The sequence below is a fragment of the Enoplosus armatus genome, chromosome 14, assembly GCF_043641665.1.
Source record: "Enoplosus armatus isolate fEnoArm2 chromosome 14, fEnoArm2.hap1, whole genome shotgun sequence".
Lineage (NCBI taxonomy): Eukaryota > Metazoa > Chordata > Actinopteri > Centrarchiformes > Enoplosidae > Enoplosus > Enoplosus armatus.
In genome coordinates, this window is record NC_092193.1 from 15,033,743 (window position 1) to 15,050,622 (window position 16,880).

The following is a 16,880-nucleotide window of genomic DNA, read 5'->3' on the forward strand; positions in this document are numbered from 1 at the left end:
AGACAAAAGATTTTTAAAGCAAGTTAACTATTGAGTATACAGTGTAATTTATTTAGACCTGAAACGATTAGTCCATTAATGGATTGACAGAACATTCAAAATCTTCAACAATATTGTGATTAACCGATTAATGATTCAAGTCTTTGTTTTAAAAGCAAATTGCCAAATATTCACAGATGCCAGCATCTTAGTCTTATATAACAGTAAATTTAATATATTTAGGTTTTGAACAGATGATCAGACAAAATCTGAATTATTTCACAATTTTCTGACAGTTTACAGACCTGACCAATAATCGATGAATTGTGAAAATAATCAGCAGACTAATTGATAATGAAAATAATCATTAGTTGCTGCCCTATATTGATTCTTTGCAGATTTTATTTTTGAAGTTTTTTGAAGCTACAAGTATAACAAATCACAACATAAACAATATTTAACTCCTTATTTTCTGTCAATCTAGAAACATGATCGATCAGAGGACTCGTCTATCTCACCATTTTAAGAAATTCCAGCATCTTCACCAAAAATTAATCATTTGGTTTTTGGCCAGTGTCCTAATTTCCTATTCACCAAATATAATTGAAATCTGTTTTTGAGATATCCTGCTAACTAACAGACACTTTGAGTCAGTCCTGACAACAGAAACTGCCTTCAATAAAAAAACGGTCACAACTAACTTTCATGAATGCCTGTAATGTCTGTATTTATGTGGTTAGTTGAAATATCGCTGGTGTGCTGTACAGCTGGTTTAAAAGGAACCAAACTGTGTCTTTATGTTTTAATCATTTCCCGTTTTGCTTTAGATAAAAGTGACCTAAACTGTGACCGTTACCATAACAACAACCTTTGATCAGATCACAGTTGTTAGCCAGGACAGGTCCATCCATTACCCAGTAGTCAACCTCAGGGTCCATATTGCATGCCATCTGTTAGAGTGCAGGTCTACGAAGGCTGTTAAGTGCTTAGGTAAACTCTGCAGATCTCAGTCCCAAATGTCAGAGATAGACGGATAGCTTGTCGTGGTTCTCCTCACGCACATCTAAACTGGTGAAGCAGACGGCATGGAAAAATAGATGGATGCCTTGGCTGAGGTATAAAGATGTCAGAAAAAGTTCAACTCTATACTGCGCCATATGTTTCTACCCCCAGGAAACCGGTGGCGTGTGTGTGTGTGTGCAGGTTTTAGGTGTGTACACATGGTGTTCATGACTGTCAGTGGCCACCTTTTGGACAGTTACCTGCAGTGAGAGGATGATGGATACTTATGGGCCGTGAAGAGCCATCTTTTGTGGGATTTGAGTGCAGTCGTTCTCGCTATCATTTTTCATCCTGACCCATATGGGCCATAAAAAATATTTCCAAGACTCAACAGAGAAAGAAAAGGAAAGACTGAGAGAAAACAATGTTTGTGGCCCAAAACAGATCCCTGGCCACGGTCCAACGAGAGCTGGCAGCCGTCCACTAAATCAGAGCCACTGCTTGGAAGGTGCCCCCATTAAACTGATCTTAAAAAGGAGTGTTTCATCCATAACACATCTCGCTGCTATTTTGTGCCAAGCTCAGGTGTAATTGATTTCCTCCAAGTAATTTCGCTGCAGTGTTTGGTTCATTATACAGTGCATTTTGTTGTTCAGCTTTGTGATGCTTTTGGTGATTTGAAATCCTATTAAACCCTGCGGTGAATCTCACTGAGCCATTTGTCTTGCTACTGTTGCATTGATGTGATATGTGGCCTAACGGTCTGTACCGGTGAATCAGTGTCATGTCTCTGTGTGACACCCCACAGAGGACAAAATGAGCCTCAGAGCAGACCAAGTGAAACTTATTATGATAGATGGTTAAAGTGTTTATAATTTTAGGGCTACAAAAATAAGTATTAACTATATAATATGAAAATAGAGAAAATAGAAAGAAAAGAAAGAACTATTGTTTCAAGATGAGAGGTTTGAGAGAGGTTCTTTGTTTTGTAGCTCCGAGGCCACCAACGCTTTCTCATAAATTATAAGCACTACACTGTTTTCTCTGGCATGTCTCTGATGGACATAGTACAGCTTTTTATGGAGTGTATCTATTCTTTCACCTGCCTCCATGCAGCAGCAAGGCTGGTACCAACAGCAAATTCCACCCACACCCACTGCAGAGTATTTTACACAGAGGCAATTACACTTTAAGTATTCTATATATCACACAGGTAAGAATCCATTTTTACACATCAGTAGGTTACTGGAAATTATACTGGGATGGCAGAAAATGGGCTACAGCTACCTGCAAACACTAAATGTGACTGTTCATGAAACCCTCAAACAGCGATTGTCCAATCATAGCAACCGTAACAAGGCATGGCAGGTCTGACAAGCTTTGGATTTCACTACAGGTTGAAGTGGGCTGGAGTAAGAGCAATAGTCAATACATAAAGAGGGTCAAAAGCACAAGAGCAACACTGTAAAGACTGGATTATACAGTGTGTTTGTGTGCGCTAACGTAAGCTGCAAACTACCTTATTACCCACAGTAACACTAACGTAGTGTTATTTCCAAGGCTACAGAGGACATCATTTGCTAATATTATGTTATTTTGTCAGGGTTACAGGTTCCCGTCCAGGACCGGAACAGCCAGTGTGTTGAATTACCCCACTGTGTGGGAGACAATCCTGGATGTTACAGTATCAGAGTTTGGGCTAACGCTAGCGACTCTGTCCTGCTCTTTATTGGATTTGATTACATTCCGGCAACCAGAGCCAAACTCATTACCCGTAATAGCATTGCGTCTGCCCAACTTATCAGTGAGTCGTCATCCTAAAAGCCTTTTCTCTTGTAAAAGTGAAATTACAAACAATAAAGCTCAAATATAACCTCTGTTGCTTAAGTACTGTAGCAGGTTTTTCTATAGTAAGCAGGAATTTGAGCTTATTTTCCTTTTCATACTGCACTATGAGGTTGGTAGCTCTACCTAGCAATACAAGACAGTGCTGAACCTTTTATTTACATGTCTTCTACATTTTGCTTTTTGCCTGGGACATGTAGCTTTGCATAATACTAATTGGTATGTAGCCATCACAATTGCATATTTGAGACCCTTTCATGTGTTTCTGGCAGGGTTTTCAACTAACTCACAGAGTTAGCAATAATTAGATAGCTAGCTGTAACTGAAAGTCACAGTTGATATTTGTCGTTGGCTAGAAATGAGATACCTGCTTTTGTGAAACCAGAGACCCACTCTTTCAAAAATCATTAAAAGTCTCGTGGTAAACTGGACACTGTTATCATTGTAGACTCCATGTGTGCATGCAAGAACAGAAAGCTCGATGTGAGGTGTGGCAACAGCGACTAAGTGAGGCGGGGCTTCAACATTTTGAAAGTGTGAGACTCTTGTTTAAACAGCGTCGTGGCAAACTCTGCAAATAGAGACACAGACACAAGGTTGACAGAGGACACTGGTGATCAGTGAAGGATATTGGCTGACAGCGGGGCGATATCAGTGCTGGCAGGACGGAGGAGCACAGAGAATATGGATGAAGCAACAACAAAATGGTTTCGCCTCACCATCACTTTCATTCCCCCTGAGGACGACGGAGCGAGAATGGCTGAGAAAATACGTGTCTGGCTACTCCAGGAGACACTGTATCATCTATACAGAAGAGCATAAACAAAGCTGAACAAACTGTCTTCAGCACACGATGTGATTCTTCTGTATTTATTCCTCGATCTGTCTGCACAGACACACTGCTCTCACCTCTCTCTAGCAGCAGAAAAGCTTCCCTCCCTTTTTTTTCTCCCCTATTACTGTCTCTGCAAAGTCATCTCACATTCAGATTTAAAGACACTGAGCTCATTTCACACAATTTCAGGCTGGGCGGGTCAAAAGATAAGAGGAGCATCAGTTAAATACCTAATGTGAAGAAGAGCCTAACTCAGGATCTATTGATTTTGAGATCTGAGAATTATGAGTTATGGTTGTTTTGGGGTAGATTGATTATTATATTAAGTATTTCAAAGTGGATTTACTTTATAATTGTGTGTAAACTTGTAATAAGTGATATGAGACTCAGCATTTTTCTTTCTCAACTGCATGCTGCCTTGTTTTTTGACATTTATGATCAACAATGGAAAGAGATTTGTGCCTTTAAAGTGTCATCTTTTTATAATCTTTTCTCCCAAATGTTAATAAAAATTGCATTTTTTTTTCTTCTTGGCTTAAGGACGGCACAATTATCCTTTTATGAAATTGGCTTTAAAAAGGTTTTACACCCCCAAAGGATGTAGATAGACTCAGAGAGGAGCATGTAATCCCTCAATCCTAATTAAAACATCATAATCACCAAATTTAGAGCAACAAGGATTTTACCTGATAGCGATGCTAAGCTTTAGATGCACTGTTTGTTTACTTATTCTAAGATGGAACAATCTGACAAGAACTATTTGTCTATCTCACCTGATCGGAGCTGTTTGATGCGACCCTGGCTGATGGTGGGGTCGACGGGCAGGAAGTCTTTGAACCAGGAGATCTCCGGGTCGGGGATGCCGCTGGCAGCGCACAGCATGGTGGCCGTCCTCGTCCGTTCCACCACCTTCAGCTGGGGACCCATGTCTATACTGGGGAAGCCAAACGGCAACAGGTCCTCTGGAAGGATGCAGACAAAGAAAGAAAGTATTCAGAATTTACAGATGCTAGCAGCATTCAAAACTCATATCAAGCAGTCAAAGCATTGGACAAATAGATATTTTGACCTGATGACAACGCTCGAAGTTCAGGGATCACCAAAGTTATTACAAGTTATCCGGAGGGGGAGCATGAATGTCTATACCAGATTTCATGGCAATCCAATAGTTGTCAAGATATTTCACTCAAAGCCACAAATGTCAACCTCATGGTGGTGCTCGAGGAAAAGTCAGAGGATCACCAAAGTCATCAGGATTCATTGTCTGCGAGCCATGAATGTCTGTACAAAATGTTCTGTTCAAATTCATCCTGGACCAAAGTTGCGGACCGCTGACCGTCCAACTGACTGTCAGACCGACACTGGCATCCCCAGAGCTACGCTGCCAGCATGGCTAAAGAGAGATAATGATGAAGCTATGAAGAGAGACAGAGACAGAGGGTTGTGGTAGGGGATGGGCGGGGGGGGGGGGGGGGGTTAGATAATGTGAGGATTGCTCATACTTTACTTTGGAGCAAATCCACTAGGACAATAATGAACAAATGTTTGTACTTCTTTTTTTGGGACAGTTGATCTGCAGTTTTTCTAAACACAAACTGGTTTATCTGCCTGCACAGAGGCAGCGTCAACCCTGCTGCCATGCACTGAATCCTTACTTTCCTTCTGTGGTGAAACATAAGACTTGCTTACACACACACACAGTGATAAGAGAGCCACCCCCGACCCCCCCCCACCCACCTTTAACATCTGCAGGCCCTTGAAAGTACAGACACTTGCGAGGACAGCAGAGCCACCATATCCTTCCTCATTAAAGCTGCGTGTTCATTACTACAGCTTGATAGTCATTAGGTGATCTGGTAGGCTGGCAGAAACACAGCTAGGTTTTAGTGTGTGTGTGTGTGTGTGTGTGTGACAGGCCGTTTCTACAGGAGTATAAACATACCGCCCAGTCAGCAGGAGTTACTTAATTGCCGACACATGCATAAACACAGCCAGCCAGCCAGACATACACATACACATACAGTGCACTCCTAACCTAGAAACACAGGTGTTTGGTGGCGGTGAACTGTGAGTTTTCCATGGTGTGGCTCCGTGTTATGTGGTGGTAATGATTCCTGTCTAATAACTATGCAGAGAGCTGCTCAGAAACAGCAGCAGCAATTAGAAGCTGGGATCAAGAGGAGGGGCAGGGCACTGGGGGTAATAAGGACTTGTTAGCAGTAATTGTTAAAATGTACCAACGATTAGAGAGGCCGATCTGGGATGTGTCTGCATGCGTCTGGATATGTCTGATTATGTTTGGGGGGGCAGTGGATAAGTGTGTGTGTGTGTGTACATATTTGTTTCTATTGCTATGTTCTTATTAGCATCTTCACAGATTTGTGCAACGCGTGGCATAATGTACAGAGACAAAGTCCACACATATCCAGGAAAATGAAGGTGTGTGCACGCCGAAAAAGCAGTTGCTTTCTATTTCACATACACACAAACACATTCACACACACTTTCTCTGGTGAATGGGATTAAGCAGCTCGGTGACAACAGTCCAGATGGCCAGACACGTAATCAAGCATCCATCAGCCTTCCTGCTTCCTCCTCTCCTTACCCTTTTAACTGCTCTATCTCTCTCGCACATACACACCGACACCTCCCCCATACCTGGAACTATAATTATATATCCCACTTTCCTACAGCAGCAAAGCAATTACCAAGATGGCAATTTCCTCGGCTAATAAATCAAACCCACAGGAGCCTCTTGATTGTCAAGCACAACAAAACCCCCTAAAAGTTTGCTAACTCGAGCTCGGCATCGCTGACAAATTTGGAGCCAAACGCAGTCCGAGACGCAGACCGCGGCCACGTCAGCTGTCGGTGTGTTTTTCCTCCGCTGCTCTCCTCCTCCGGGCCCCCTGCTACCTAACCACATGACAGACGTGTACCATCTGCTTCCACACACTCTGCGATGGGGATGAGAGGCTGAGTGGAGATAGGATCTATCGCTCTCTTCCTCTCTTTCCACAGTCATCAGCTTTGGAGAGACCCCGTCAGATAGGGATGTCAAGCTGCTGCTGATGGCGTGGCTGAGAGGAGGAAGGAGAAGAGAAATGCCACGAAAGGCGAGAGAGTAAAGTCTGAACGCTGTGGTTAGAGCTCAGCTCAACGGAGACCCAAGCGGAGGGAGGGGGACCTCCTTCATCCCCCTGCCTCCACCTTCCTCCTCCCTCCACCAACCCCTGACTGATCAATGCTAATGATCCTCCTGAATGGAGGCCAGTGGTACGGGCCATTGACGAAAACAAGGAGGAAGAGAAAGGAAGTAGTGGGGGAAGATCGATAGGGAGGTCAAGAGGCGAGCTCCCCCGTGGCGGGGAATATGCTAGGGCTACATCTGCTCCCCTCTACCCTCCCCTACCCCACCCCTCTCTTGAGAGGGTTCAGATGGTCTTTTTATCACCCCGCCGGCTACCACTACACGGACTCCCTAGCTGTTAATTAGAGCACGCCACTGCAGCGGGCTCGGGGCGTGTGCACGTATGTGTGTGTATGTGCCTGTATGTGCGTACTTGTAGGGGGTCCGGCTCTGTATTCCAGTCAGGTCTTTATCAATGCAGCAAATAAAGAGTGTAGGTGGACCATTAAAAAGAGGCAAGAGAAACAGGGAGAGAGATGAATGATTGGATGGATGGAAAGATTTTGAGAGACTGCCATGCTGCATGAAAACAATGAGAAAAGAATAAAGAATATATAAAATGATTGTTTTTAATGTTTGTTGTTAAGGGCTAAAACTTACTAATAATTTATAGTTTATAGTTTATATTTTAAATTGTTGAGTCTATAAAATATCAAAAAATAGTAAAAAAAAAAATGCCCATCACAACTCCCCAGAGCCTAAGATGATGTCTTTGAAAAGCTTGTTGTGTCTGACCAACTGTTTAAAACCCAAATAAATACAGTATATTCAATTTTTTTATTCTTTTTTCAGTTAATTGAATTGTTTAATTTATAAATTGACATATAAAAATAAAAACAAATTAAAATATCCATCATTATTTCCCTGGGCCCAAGGTAACATCTCCAAATTGCTTGTTCAAGAATTAAAAATAAAAAGAAATGTGACATGGTATCAAGCAGCAAATTTTTACATCTGTAAAGCTGGAATCAGCAAATGTTTGGCATTTTTTTTCAGACACAATCAACTACTCAGCTCATCACCTGAGTTTCATCATTTCAAATCTGAGTCTAAATTTTAAATCTGAATTTGTATGTAATTCTTGGTAGTACGACTCCTGCATCAATGCTGTCTTTACATCAAGGACTACAATGGAAATAAGTCTTGGACTTTTTTGTTTTGTCCTTGACATTTTGTAGATGTGTGACCTGGGGTCCTCTCTGTCAGATAAACTGAAGATAAGATATACTGTAGACAGACAGACAGACAGACAGAGAGACACTAACACACAGCAGTGGACTGTTCTGCAGATAAGCAGCAGACAGATAGTTGTACTGGACTCTGAAGTACAGTTCACTGGAGAGGAGAATGGGGAGCTACAGGTATTCAGCCAGGCTCCTGGATGAGTCAGCGGCTGCTTGAAATAGATACTGCGGGCATGGCCTTGATCACACTTTTCACCAAATGAATCATTTATCAAACACAAACACTGCTGCGCAAAAGTACCACTTTTCCATCTCCTGGCTAAATTGATAAGACAGCCTATGGAAAAATGCGCCATGTGTATATAAACATTGTGTGTGTCAACAGCGTTTGGGGGGGAACATTGGCAAGGACCAACCAGCGTTGTTCCCTGGAGCTTTGTGTTTGTGTGTATTTGTGTGTATCAAGAGGTTGGGAGCGTAAATTCTGGCCTGGTTATGTTTGCAGAAGGGCAATCAGGCCCTGTGCCCAAAACCGGTCGGTGGAGCCAACTGAATCTGGGCAAATATGCAATTCATACGTCTGCGTGCACACACACACACACACACACACACACACACACACACACACACACACACAGTCAAACACATAATGCATATGATGCAAACAAACAAACATGAATCCAGGTTTTCTTTTCCGGTCTCTCTTTGTATTTCCCTCAGTCACCCAAACACAGATACACACACACGCAAACACTTGCTTCCCCACAGAAAATTATCATTTGTCCTGGTTAAGAAACAGGTTGCCTATTCATCTTTCAGTTCATTTCAGCGGGGAACGGCCATGTGCATGAAAGAAGCCCGAATAAAAGCCGATCTCAGGGAGCCTGATTCAGGATTAATCTGCCAGCTCTCAGCGGTCTTCAGAGGCTGTAATGCTTTGACTCCTATAGACTGCAGCAGGGCTGAAGGGGAACACTTTAAATGCTAATGGGCCTTTATGATAATAGATCACAATACAATGCAGAATCAGATTTAGCATCGTAGATCAATCCCTCCAAGACCCTATATGTGTCCACCACCATCCTGAGCCCTACTTTGCTTCTCATCACAGATCCAGTCGCCGGAGACTAAACGCACAAAACATGACAAACCCACATGAAACACTCTGTTACATACAAGCACGGATGAAGAATAGACTGCAAAAAAGGAAGGTGGGAATAAAAACAGTGAAGATGAGGGTGTATATATGATGAAAGAGCTGGTTCTCCTCTGAAGGAGTGTAATCCTCTTGCAGACTGAGTTGATACTCTCAGTTGTTTCCAGACCGAAATGCTGCTTGAGCCGCCGGCCTGCCAATGCAGCAGACGCCTGGGGGGAACCACTGATCTGACTCTGTTGTTCATTTGAAGGGTGTTTGCCGTGGTGGCAGAACATCTCTCCTCCCCCTTCTCTCTCTCTCTCTCTCACCCTCTTCCTCCCCCTTCCCTCGCCTCCCTTTCTCCTAAAATGGGACACTGGGAGGTGAGTATAATCAGGATTACTCTGCACAAACCAGCCGTACACACACACACACACACACACACACACACACACACACACATACAGTATATACGCGGCTGCAGTGATGAGAATCTCTCGCCCACCAGAGGTTTTTAAACATGCGGAACTGCAGATATTCACATCTCCTAAAGGCGCAACAACACAACTGCAGTGTCCAGAGAAAAGAGCAGTTTGGGTGGAAAAGGGGATGGGGTGGGTTCGGAGCGGGTGAGGGCGGAGAGGTGGAGCCTGTAAAAATGCAAAGGGAGGAGAAGAGAGAGAGTCTGGGTAGACAGTGAGGGTCAGGCAGAATAGATGGCAGAGAAAATGAAAGAATGAATAAAACAAGAGAGAAGAAATTAGAAACGGTCGTCGCTGTGGGCCAAAGAAGAGGCTGCTAGAGCCAAAGACGGAAAGATATAGTCAGGAAAAGAGAAAGGAGCCAGACGAGTAGTGCAATGGGATGGGAAGGGTGATGTGTGTTGATGATGATGTTGTTGAAGGCACAAAGAGAGAGATCTCCCTGACCCTAACCTACCACATCTCCATCCATTAGGCAGTCCATAGAGCAGTAGCCCATATCCTGTGGCCAACCACAAGTCCCTCACACTGTACAACATTGCTATTAGTGTCGGTCAACCATTATACAAAATGATGGGATGAAACACATCAGGGGATGAAAAGACTTTTCAGTGGAGGGGGTTTGGTCAGTAATGGAAAGCCTCCTTTCTACTTCAGTGGCTGCATGGTGGACCTTTTCTCCGATGAACCATGTTTTGAAAAGACTGACCCAAACACAATTTTTGCAGACTTTTGTGCACTTAACAGCATTCTTGGATGACATGATCTATCGTACAGTATATCACTCAGACTATAGTCCATTGCAGGGGTGGATGGTTTTAAAAACATGCTGTCAAACTGTCCAAAGCATTGAGTTATATTTTTTCAGGAATAGAGTTGTGATGTGGGAGGAGGCGTCTCGAAGTAAATGTCCCAGTATTTTTCTGCATATATGTCAGGTGACTGGCATTTGGAGCATTCCCAAAGCTTGGATGGGCGTGAAATCATCAGTACAAAAGATTAGCAAGTGTTATAGAAAATATCTCGTTCTTTGATCAAAAGTCAAAGTCTTTTTAATTAGGAAAACGCATTTAATACCAAGTTGACAGAAAAAACATGATTTCTCAGAAACAACGCTGAAATAATTAAAACTTGAGGCCATAAGATAAACCCATAGTATCCTTTAACAATCAAGGACACTCCTGTGTCTCTGTGGCAACAAACATTGAGGATATCACTAAAAGAAAACTTTGAAATAGGAATCTAGGGGGCAGTGATCCTCTGTCATGGTACATCATTTTATATCACAATATCAATAAATATTGTCATACAGTGCATTTTCTGGAAAATCAATTGAGAAACTGTTCATGGATAAAATAACCAAAAAACTGATGTCTGTTTTTGGAAAATTCAGTGAATTAAATCCCTAATAAAAGTCATATGAAAATCCAATACTACCACAAAACCCGATTTGCAACATTGCCCACAATTACCTCATACATCCAGAGATATTAAAAGGGACACCTAACACCATATGGCAACATCTGTCGCTTGACAAATTTACATCATCTGACCATAAATCATATTGCCCACCATACACAGGGGCAACCCTGTCTGTGCAACCATATCCGATGGTTAAAAATGAAACCATAATGGCTACTAACAGCTCTGAATGTGGTCGGTGCTTTGGGTCAAACATTGTTTCATTCATCGCAGTCCTGTATTCGGTTTACTGCACAGAGAGAATCAAAGACAGCTGATTCTATTGTCACTGAGGGGACAGGGTCACGATGCACAGATCTCAAGAGAAAAGTTTACACAAACAGGAACAGGCACACACCGAGAGGCTTGCCCTCGAGGTGTAGTTTATGTGGTAATGTGCTTTAGATTGGGGCTGTGTGTGCAGAGACGATGGGCTGGGTAACAGATGGACAGGAGTCTATTCCCTGGGCTACCAGCCTTCTGCTTACCACACAGCCCTGCCAACTCCACAATCCTCATCCATCTCCCGCACTTCTACACCCCCTCCACCTCTCCTTCGACATCCCATTTCATCTCTATTGTTTCACGCCATCCTGTTGTGTTACTCAACTTTCCCCCACCTCCTCACCCTCCATCATACTCCTTCTCACCTCTCCTCAACCTCTTCCTCTATCTTTACTTCTCTTCCTCAATGTCCACTGGCAGAAATGGGTTGTCTGCCAAACCGAGGCCTAATCCCCTGATTTTTCTTCATGTAGTAACAGCCCAAGCAGCCATCCCTCTATTTCTTCGTCCTTTTCCTGCTGTGCTGGGCGAATGGCCAGGGCTCAGATCCCAGGCCTGCAGCCACATGCTGGAACTTTGGTTCATAGCATGTTGGAGCACCACATTAGATAAGTTTCCCTCCAAGGAGACAGTGTACATTAGATTAACACCCTCACTCTAGCCGAGAAGCGCAGTGATTACAGCAAATCGGGATGCTAAAATACCCTTTAGCTAGCACGCTAGTGAGCCCTCCCTGTGGCCAGCTCACGCTCGGTCGCACTCAAGAGGGGACTATAAAAAGAACAGTTGACTGCAGCCTGCTGTGGAGGCAGGGTGTGGCATGGCTCTATTGTCACATCTACAACTGACAGCCCGGGGAACTGGGGACGACGGTTGAAATCAGGTGTGTGCACGTGAAAAGAAAGCACCACATAAGTGGAAAAGGATGGAGATAGGCTGTCTGTGTGTGTGTGTGTGTGTGTGTGTGTCTCACCTCTGATAATGGCCAGCTTTGCAGTGACGGACACCTCTCCTTCACTGTTGCGTGCCACACACTCGTAGATGTTCTCATCTCGGGGTGCTCTGAGCGGTTGGATCCTCAGCACAGCACCTGCACCCTCATCAAACTCTACGGTCTGGACATCCACAGAACCACAGGAAAACACACATTATTCACGGCAGAGTAAACAGATGGATTACTATTAGAGCAGTACTATAATATACTAACTATAATATTGTTTACCATTAACTTAGCACAGTTTTCTTTTACAGTAATAATGTGATAATAATTATAGTTTAATCCTTTATTGACCTCCTTTTTTTTTACTTGCCCTCCCTTCCACCAGGTCAGGATCAGCTAGCGTTCCTGGAGCTGGTGGGGATTCAGACACTTCAGCAGGGTAAACACTTACCAACATGGGGGGTTGAATGTGGGTCCTTTGGTTGAAATCACTAACCATTAGGTCATATTACGGCATCAATATACAATCAGGCCTCACTAATGTGATTGAGCTGCAGGAATTAAACAGCTCTGTGAAATAGCTTAGCTCTGGAATATCCTGCTTGATAGCACATAGCTTAGGGACAGCAATATGTACATTTGATAGAAAACAAAGCATTATGCAATCTGCTTCATGTTTTTATGTGTCAGTTTTGAAAAATGCTCTGAAATTCTGTTGTTGTTGTATGTAGCTGATACCAGGAGTCGGTTAGCTTAGCTTTGCATAAAGACTGGAAGCAGGAAGAAACAGCTAGCCTGGCTCTGTCCAAAGTTTAAACAATCCACCTCCCAGAACCTCTTAAACGAACTAATTAACACATTATATATCTTGTTTGTTTAATCCCGACAACCTCACAGTGACAACAGGACTTGAGGAAATCACTGCGCCCAGCCAAGAAATAGTTCCTGCACCCTAACTCCCCATAAAACCATAACTTGTCATGTTTACACTTTAGTCTTTGTACAGGTTAAACACAATATATATAGCATCTTATTGAGCTTTAAAGATGCTGGTAGGTGGATTTTATTGTTGGACAAAGCCAGGCTAGCTGTTTCTCCCTGCTACTAGTCTTTATGCTACGCTAAGATAATCAACTAACAGCTCTCCCGGCAAGAAAGCAAATACATGTATTTCACAAAATGTTGAACTACACCTTAAAGAAAAAAGGTTATAGCATCTCTAGAATCCAAAACAGAATTATAACAATTTACATTAAAATCATTATTTAATCTAGCAAGAGTGAATATTTCAAGATCTATCTATGTAGAAATATACAGCATAACCTACACATAATAATTACTATATTGTATACATTCACTTATTAATATTGACATCTTTATTACTGGATATATTGCTTGTGTTTCTCATGCTGCTACAGTACGAGTTAACCGTTGTGCACTGTGACAACCACCTCGATACGCTGGGAGTTGACCTTCTTGCCCTTCTTGTTCCAGTAGACGACGGGCTTGGGATTGCCAGTGGCCTGGCACACAAATGATGCCACACCCCCCGACACTCCGATCTGGTCTGTGGGAATCTTGGTGAACTTTGGGGGAGCTGAGAGACAGAGAGAGGGAGAGGGGAGAGGGGAATAAAAGAAGAAATACAAGCACAAGCATGAAAATTGATACCGTTACACACAGAGGACATCAAACTGACTCCACAGCCTGAAACAACCCCCTGCTGACCACGCCCCATTTCACTGTCAGAGACTGGTCAGGCTGACTTGTTCTCTGAGGACTGTGTGTTGTGCTTACTTCCTGGGTATCATCTAGAGGACATGCTGAAGGACTTCCTGTGGGTCATAAATAAAAGATGGGGTTGGGCTTCAGAGGAACATCTCTCTCTCTTTCACTCTCTCTCTCTGTCTCTCTCTCTTTCTCTCTCTCTGCTTCCTACAGGCCAGGCTACCCTCGTACTGCATGCAGCACTGGCTGTCATGACACATGAGTGTTTCACAGGTAGGAGAAGTGTTGGCTGCAAATTCACAGCATATAATTGGTTTAAATGTATTAATACCAGAGGTGTCATTTTGTGCTTGCACATTCTAACACTTATAGGGGATTTGCACTTGCAGATACTGATGATCCTAAATACAATAAATATACCAACATTAGTTAGTGATGATTTCCAGCTTTGCCTCAGGGGAGACTTGGAGGAGAACAATTCTGGCTGTTGTGATGCATCTGATGTGGGATGTTTAAGTGAAGCAGTTGCCCTCTGTAAGAAAATAGCAATTTCCAAGTCCGATATTGAGCCAACAGTACTGAACCTATATTTTTCACAGTGGCTGAGTCAGATCAATCAAACAACTTCATGCACCCAACCCCTTCCTATCTGTCTGTGGCCTGTTGCCATGGTGCCCAGCTCAACTCCTCCTCAGCTACAGAATCACTGCTATCCATCAGGGTGAAGTGAGGATGACCCTTACCATAGCAACCTGGATCTCTCCTCCCACTCCCCCTGTGTCTGGGTGGGTGAGGTCCTGCTGTGTTGATTCACTTCTGCTCTGAAGACAGAACAGGAACCAAAAAAAAAACTGCCTATCAAATAATCTCTAGCACGTCTGTTTGCACGTCTTTCCACTCCTGCTCACTTCACTGGTTAAAAGCCACACAGGCCACTTTCCAGTCTCACTACAATGCCTTGACAGTAACTGGAATAATACCATGTCAAAAAGAACTGCTCCTGTGCCCGCTGCACTGTGTTGTGCCTCTGAAAGACCCACTCAGAATGTCAGAAATAAAGTGGTTTCATGTTATGCTTGCCATAATCCCCAACAGGAAGAAGCAAAAAGCTGGTTCACTAAAGTCAATCAGAACAAATTTATGCCCACCATTTTAAGGCTCCAGAGCAGGATATTTCCTGCCTGTTAGACTCTCAGAAATGCACACAGAGTATTGGGCAAATTGCCCTTTTTACCCTGCCAACAATATGAGAATGTGAACTATCAAAAGTAAAAAAGTCATGGCTGAAAACGGTCTTCTCCTGGCGATGGGATTATGAATGAATTTCATGTGCTTCTTAGGGCTTCTACATGGGTTTCAGTAGCTTTATGTTGAGTCCAAAACTGTGTTCTCTTAAATGCGCTTCAACACCAATCCTCGTGCAAAACCGACCCCACTGGCAATGTTACCACTTAAGCCTCTTCTGAAAGCCAGGGAAAAGCCCTGCAAGGCACTGGCTGTGGATGGATTTGCAGTGAGCAGTTATGATCAGAAGCTTCTAGAAACCTGCCTGGAAAATGAGCAACTAATGAAGAGTTCTTTCTCTTTAATAGTAGGTTTCACTCTGTAGCTCTGTACTGGGCAGGTCTACCACTGATCTACCACTGGCCTGGCTTTAATGAAACACCTTTGTAACCTGCAATCATCTGATGGACTGACTGACTGCTGCTGTGCTCAGATATGACTGAGATCAGCAGGTATAGTGTAGTAGTGTTGTTACTACCATACTATCATGTGGACAAAAAAGTTTGGAACACTGGGTTTGCTTCAGGTCTCAAATTAAACTTGGATGTCTTTAGCCTGTTATGATAAGGCGATGAGTTAAAGAAATCCAAGTTTAATTTGTCATTTTGGGGATTTTAGTGTAACTCCTGGTGAAATGTTGCATTACCTCATGCCTTAAAGGAACATTACTTATGGAAAATGTATTAAATGCAACCAGCTGCAGTCCGAAAAGCCTTTAATAATGCATCTCTTCCTGTTTGTGTCTTTTGCTGTCAAATCTGTTTGCATCTCACAGACGAATATGCGCAACAAAAGTAATTCTGTGATACAAAGACAATGAGGGCTGTTAGAGTTTTCTGTGTAGGTGCAGGAGAAGAAAATGGAGGAGTTATTCCTAACTTCATCGGCAGGATTTTGACATAATTTGTGTTTGAAAGTTAAATGTAGAGCATCTTTTGCATAAATTTCATAACAGTAATGGAAAAGCGTCATGTCTGAAAGGAATTTATTAATTTGGAGTGTGGAAGAGATTTGAGTTGAGCCATCGAATCTATGGAGAGTGCTTGTCTGTTATAACGTCACCATTTAACTAATCAACTAATCTTTTTTGCTTCACTAGTAAAGTGATTTGAAACAATTTGTCAAAAAATAAAATACAATACTGTATATGGTCTGACATGAAGAACTTAAACTTATATAAGTATTTAAGAATAAGTAGTTTTACTTGTTAGGTGGCCCTATCGCGTGGAAACAATCATTCACATATAAGTAATATTGCGGTGCCTTCGGATAATTAGACATTCTGTCTCTGTGTGACTTTGCAAGTCAACTTCATTTCTATACAACAGCCAGACTGTGTGCTCTGCACACACCTGCAATCCCATTTGGTGTACAGTATGCAAAAATCATTAAAATTGGATCCGCTTTGCAGAAGAAACTGAAGAACTACAACTACTGTTAGGGTAGAAATGACAACAATAGATTCATCTTGAGTCGAGGAAAATTTGGATTTCAAGCATTACATCTGAGTGGTTCTTGACCAAAGAA

The 16,880-nt window shown here is 42.8% G+C and overlaps 1 protein-coding gene across 1 annotated transcript in view; it reads right to left on the reverse strand.

Annotated features, from left to right (window-relative positions):
- Positions 1–16,880, reverse strand: part of LOC139296120 (receptor-type tyrosine-protein phosphatase S-like) — a 49,069-nt gene that overhangs the window by 31,159 nt on the left and 1,030 nt on the right. Inside the window, exons 2-4 of the mRNA XM_070918425.1 lie at positions 13,790–13,938; positions 12,375–12,516; positions 4,435–4,623 (exon numbers count right to left, since the gene is read on the reverse strand). Of these exons, the coding sequence (XP_070774526.1) occupies positions 4,435–4,623; positions 12,375–12,516; positions 13,790–13,938 (480 nt within the window). The remainder of the gene's footprint in view (positions 1–4,434; positions 4,624–12,374; positions 12,517–13,789; positions 13,939–16,880) is intronic.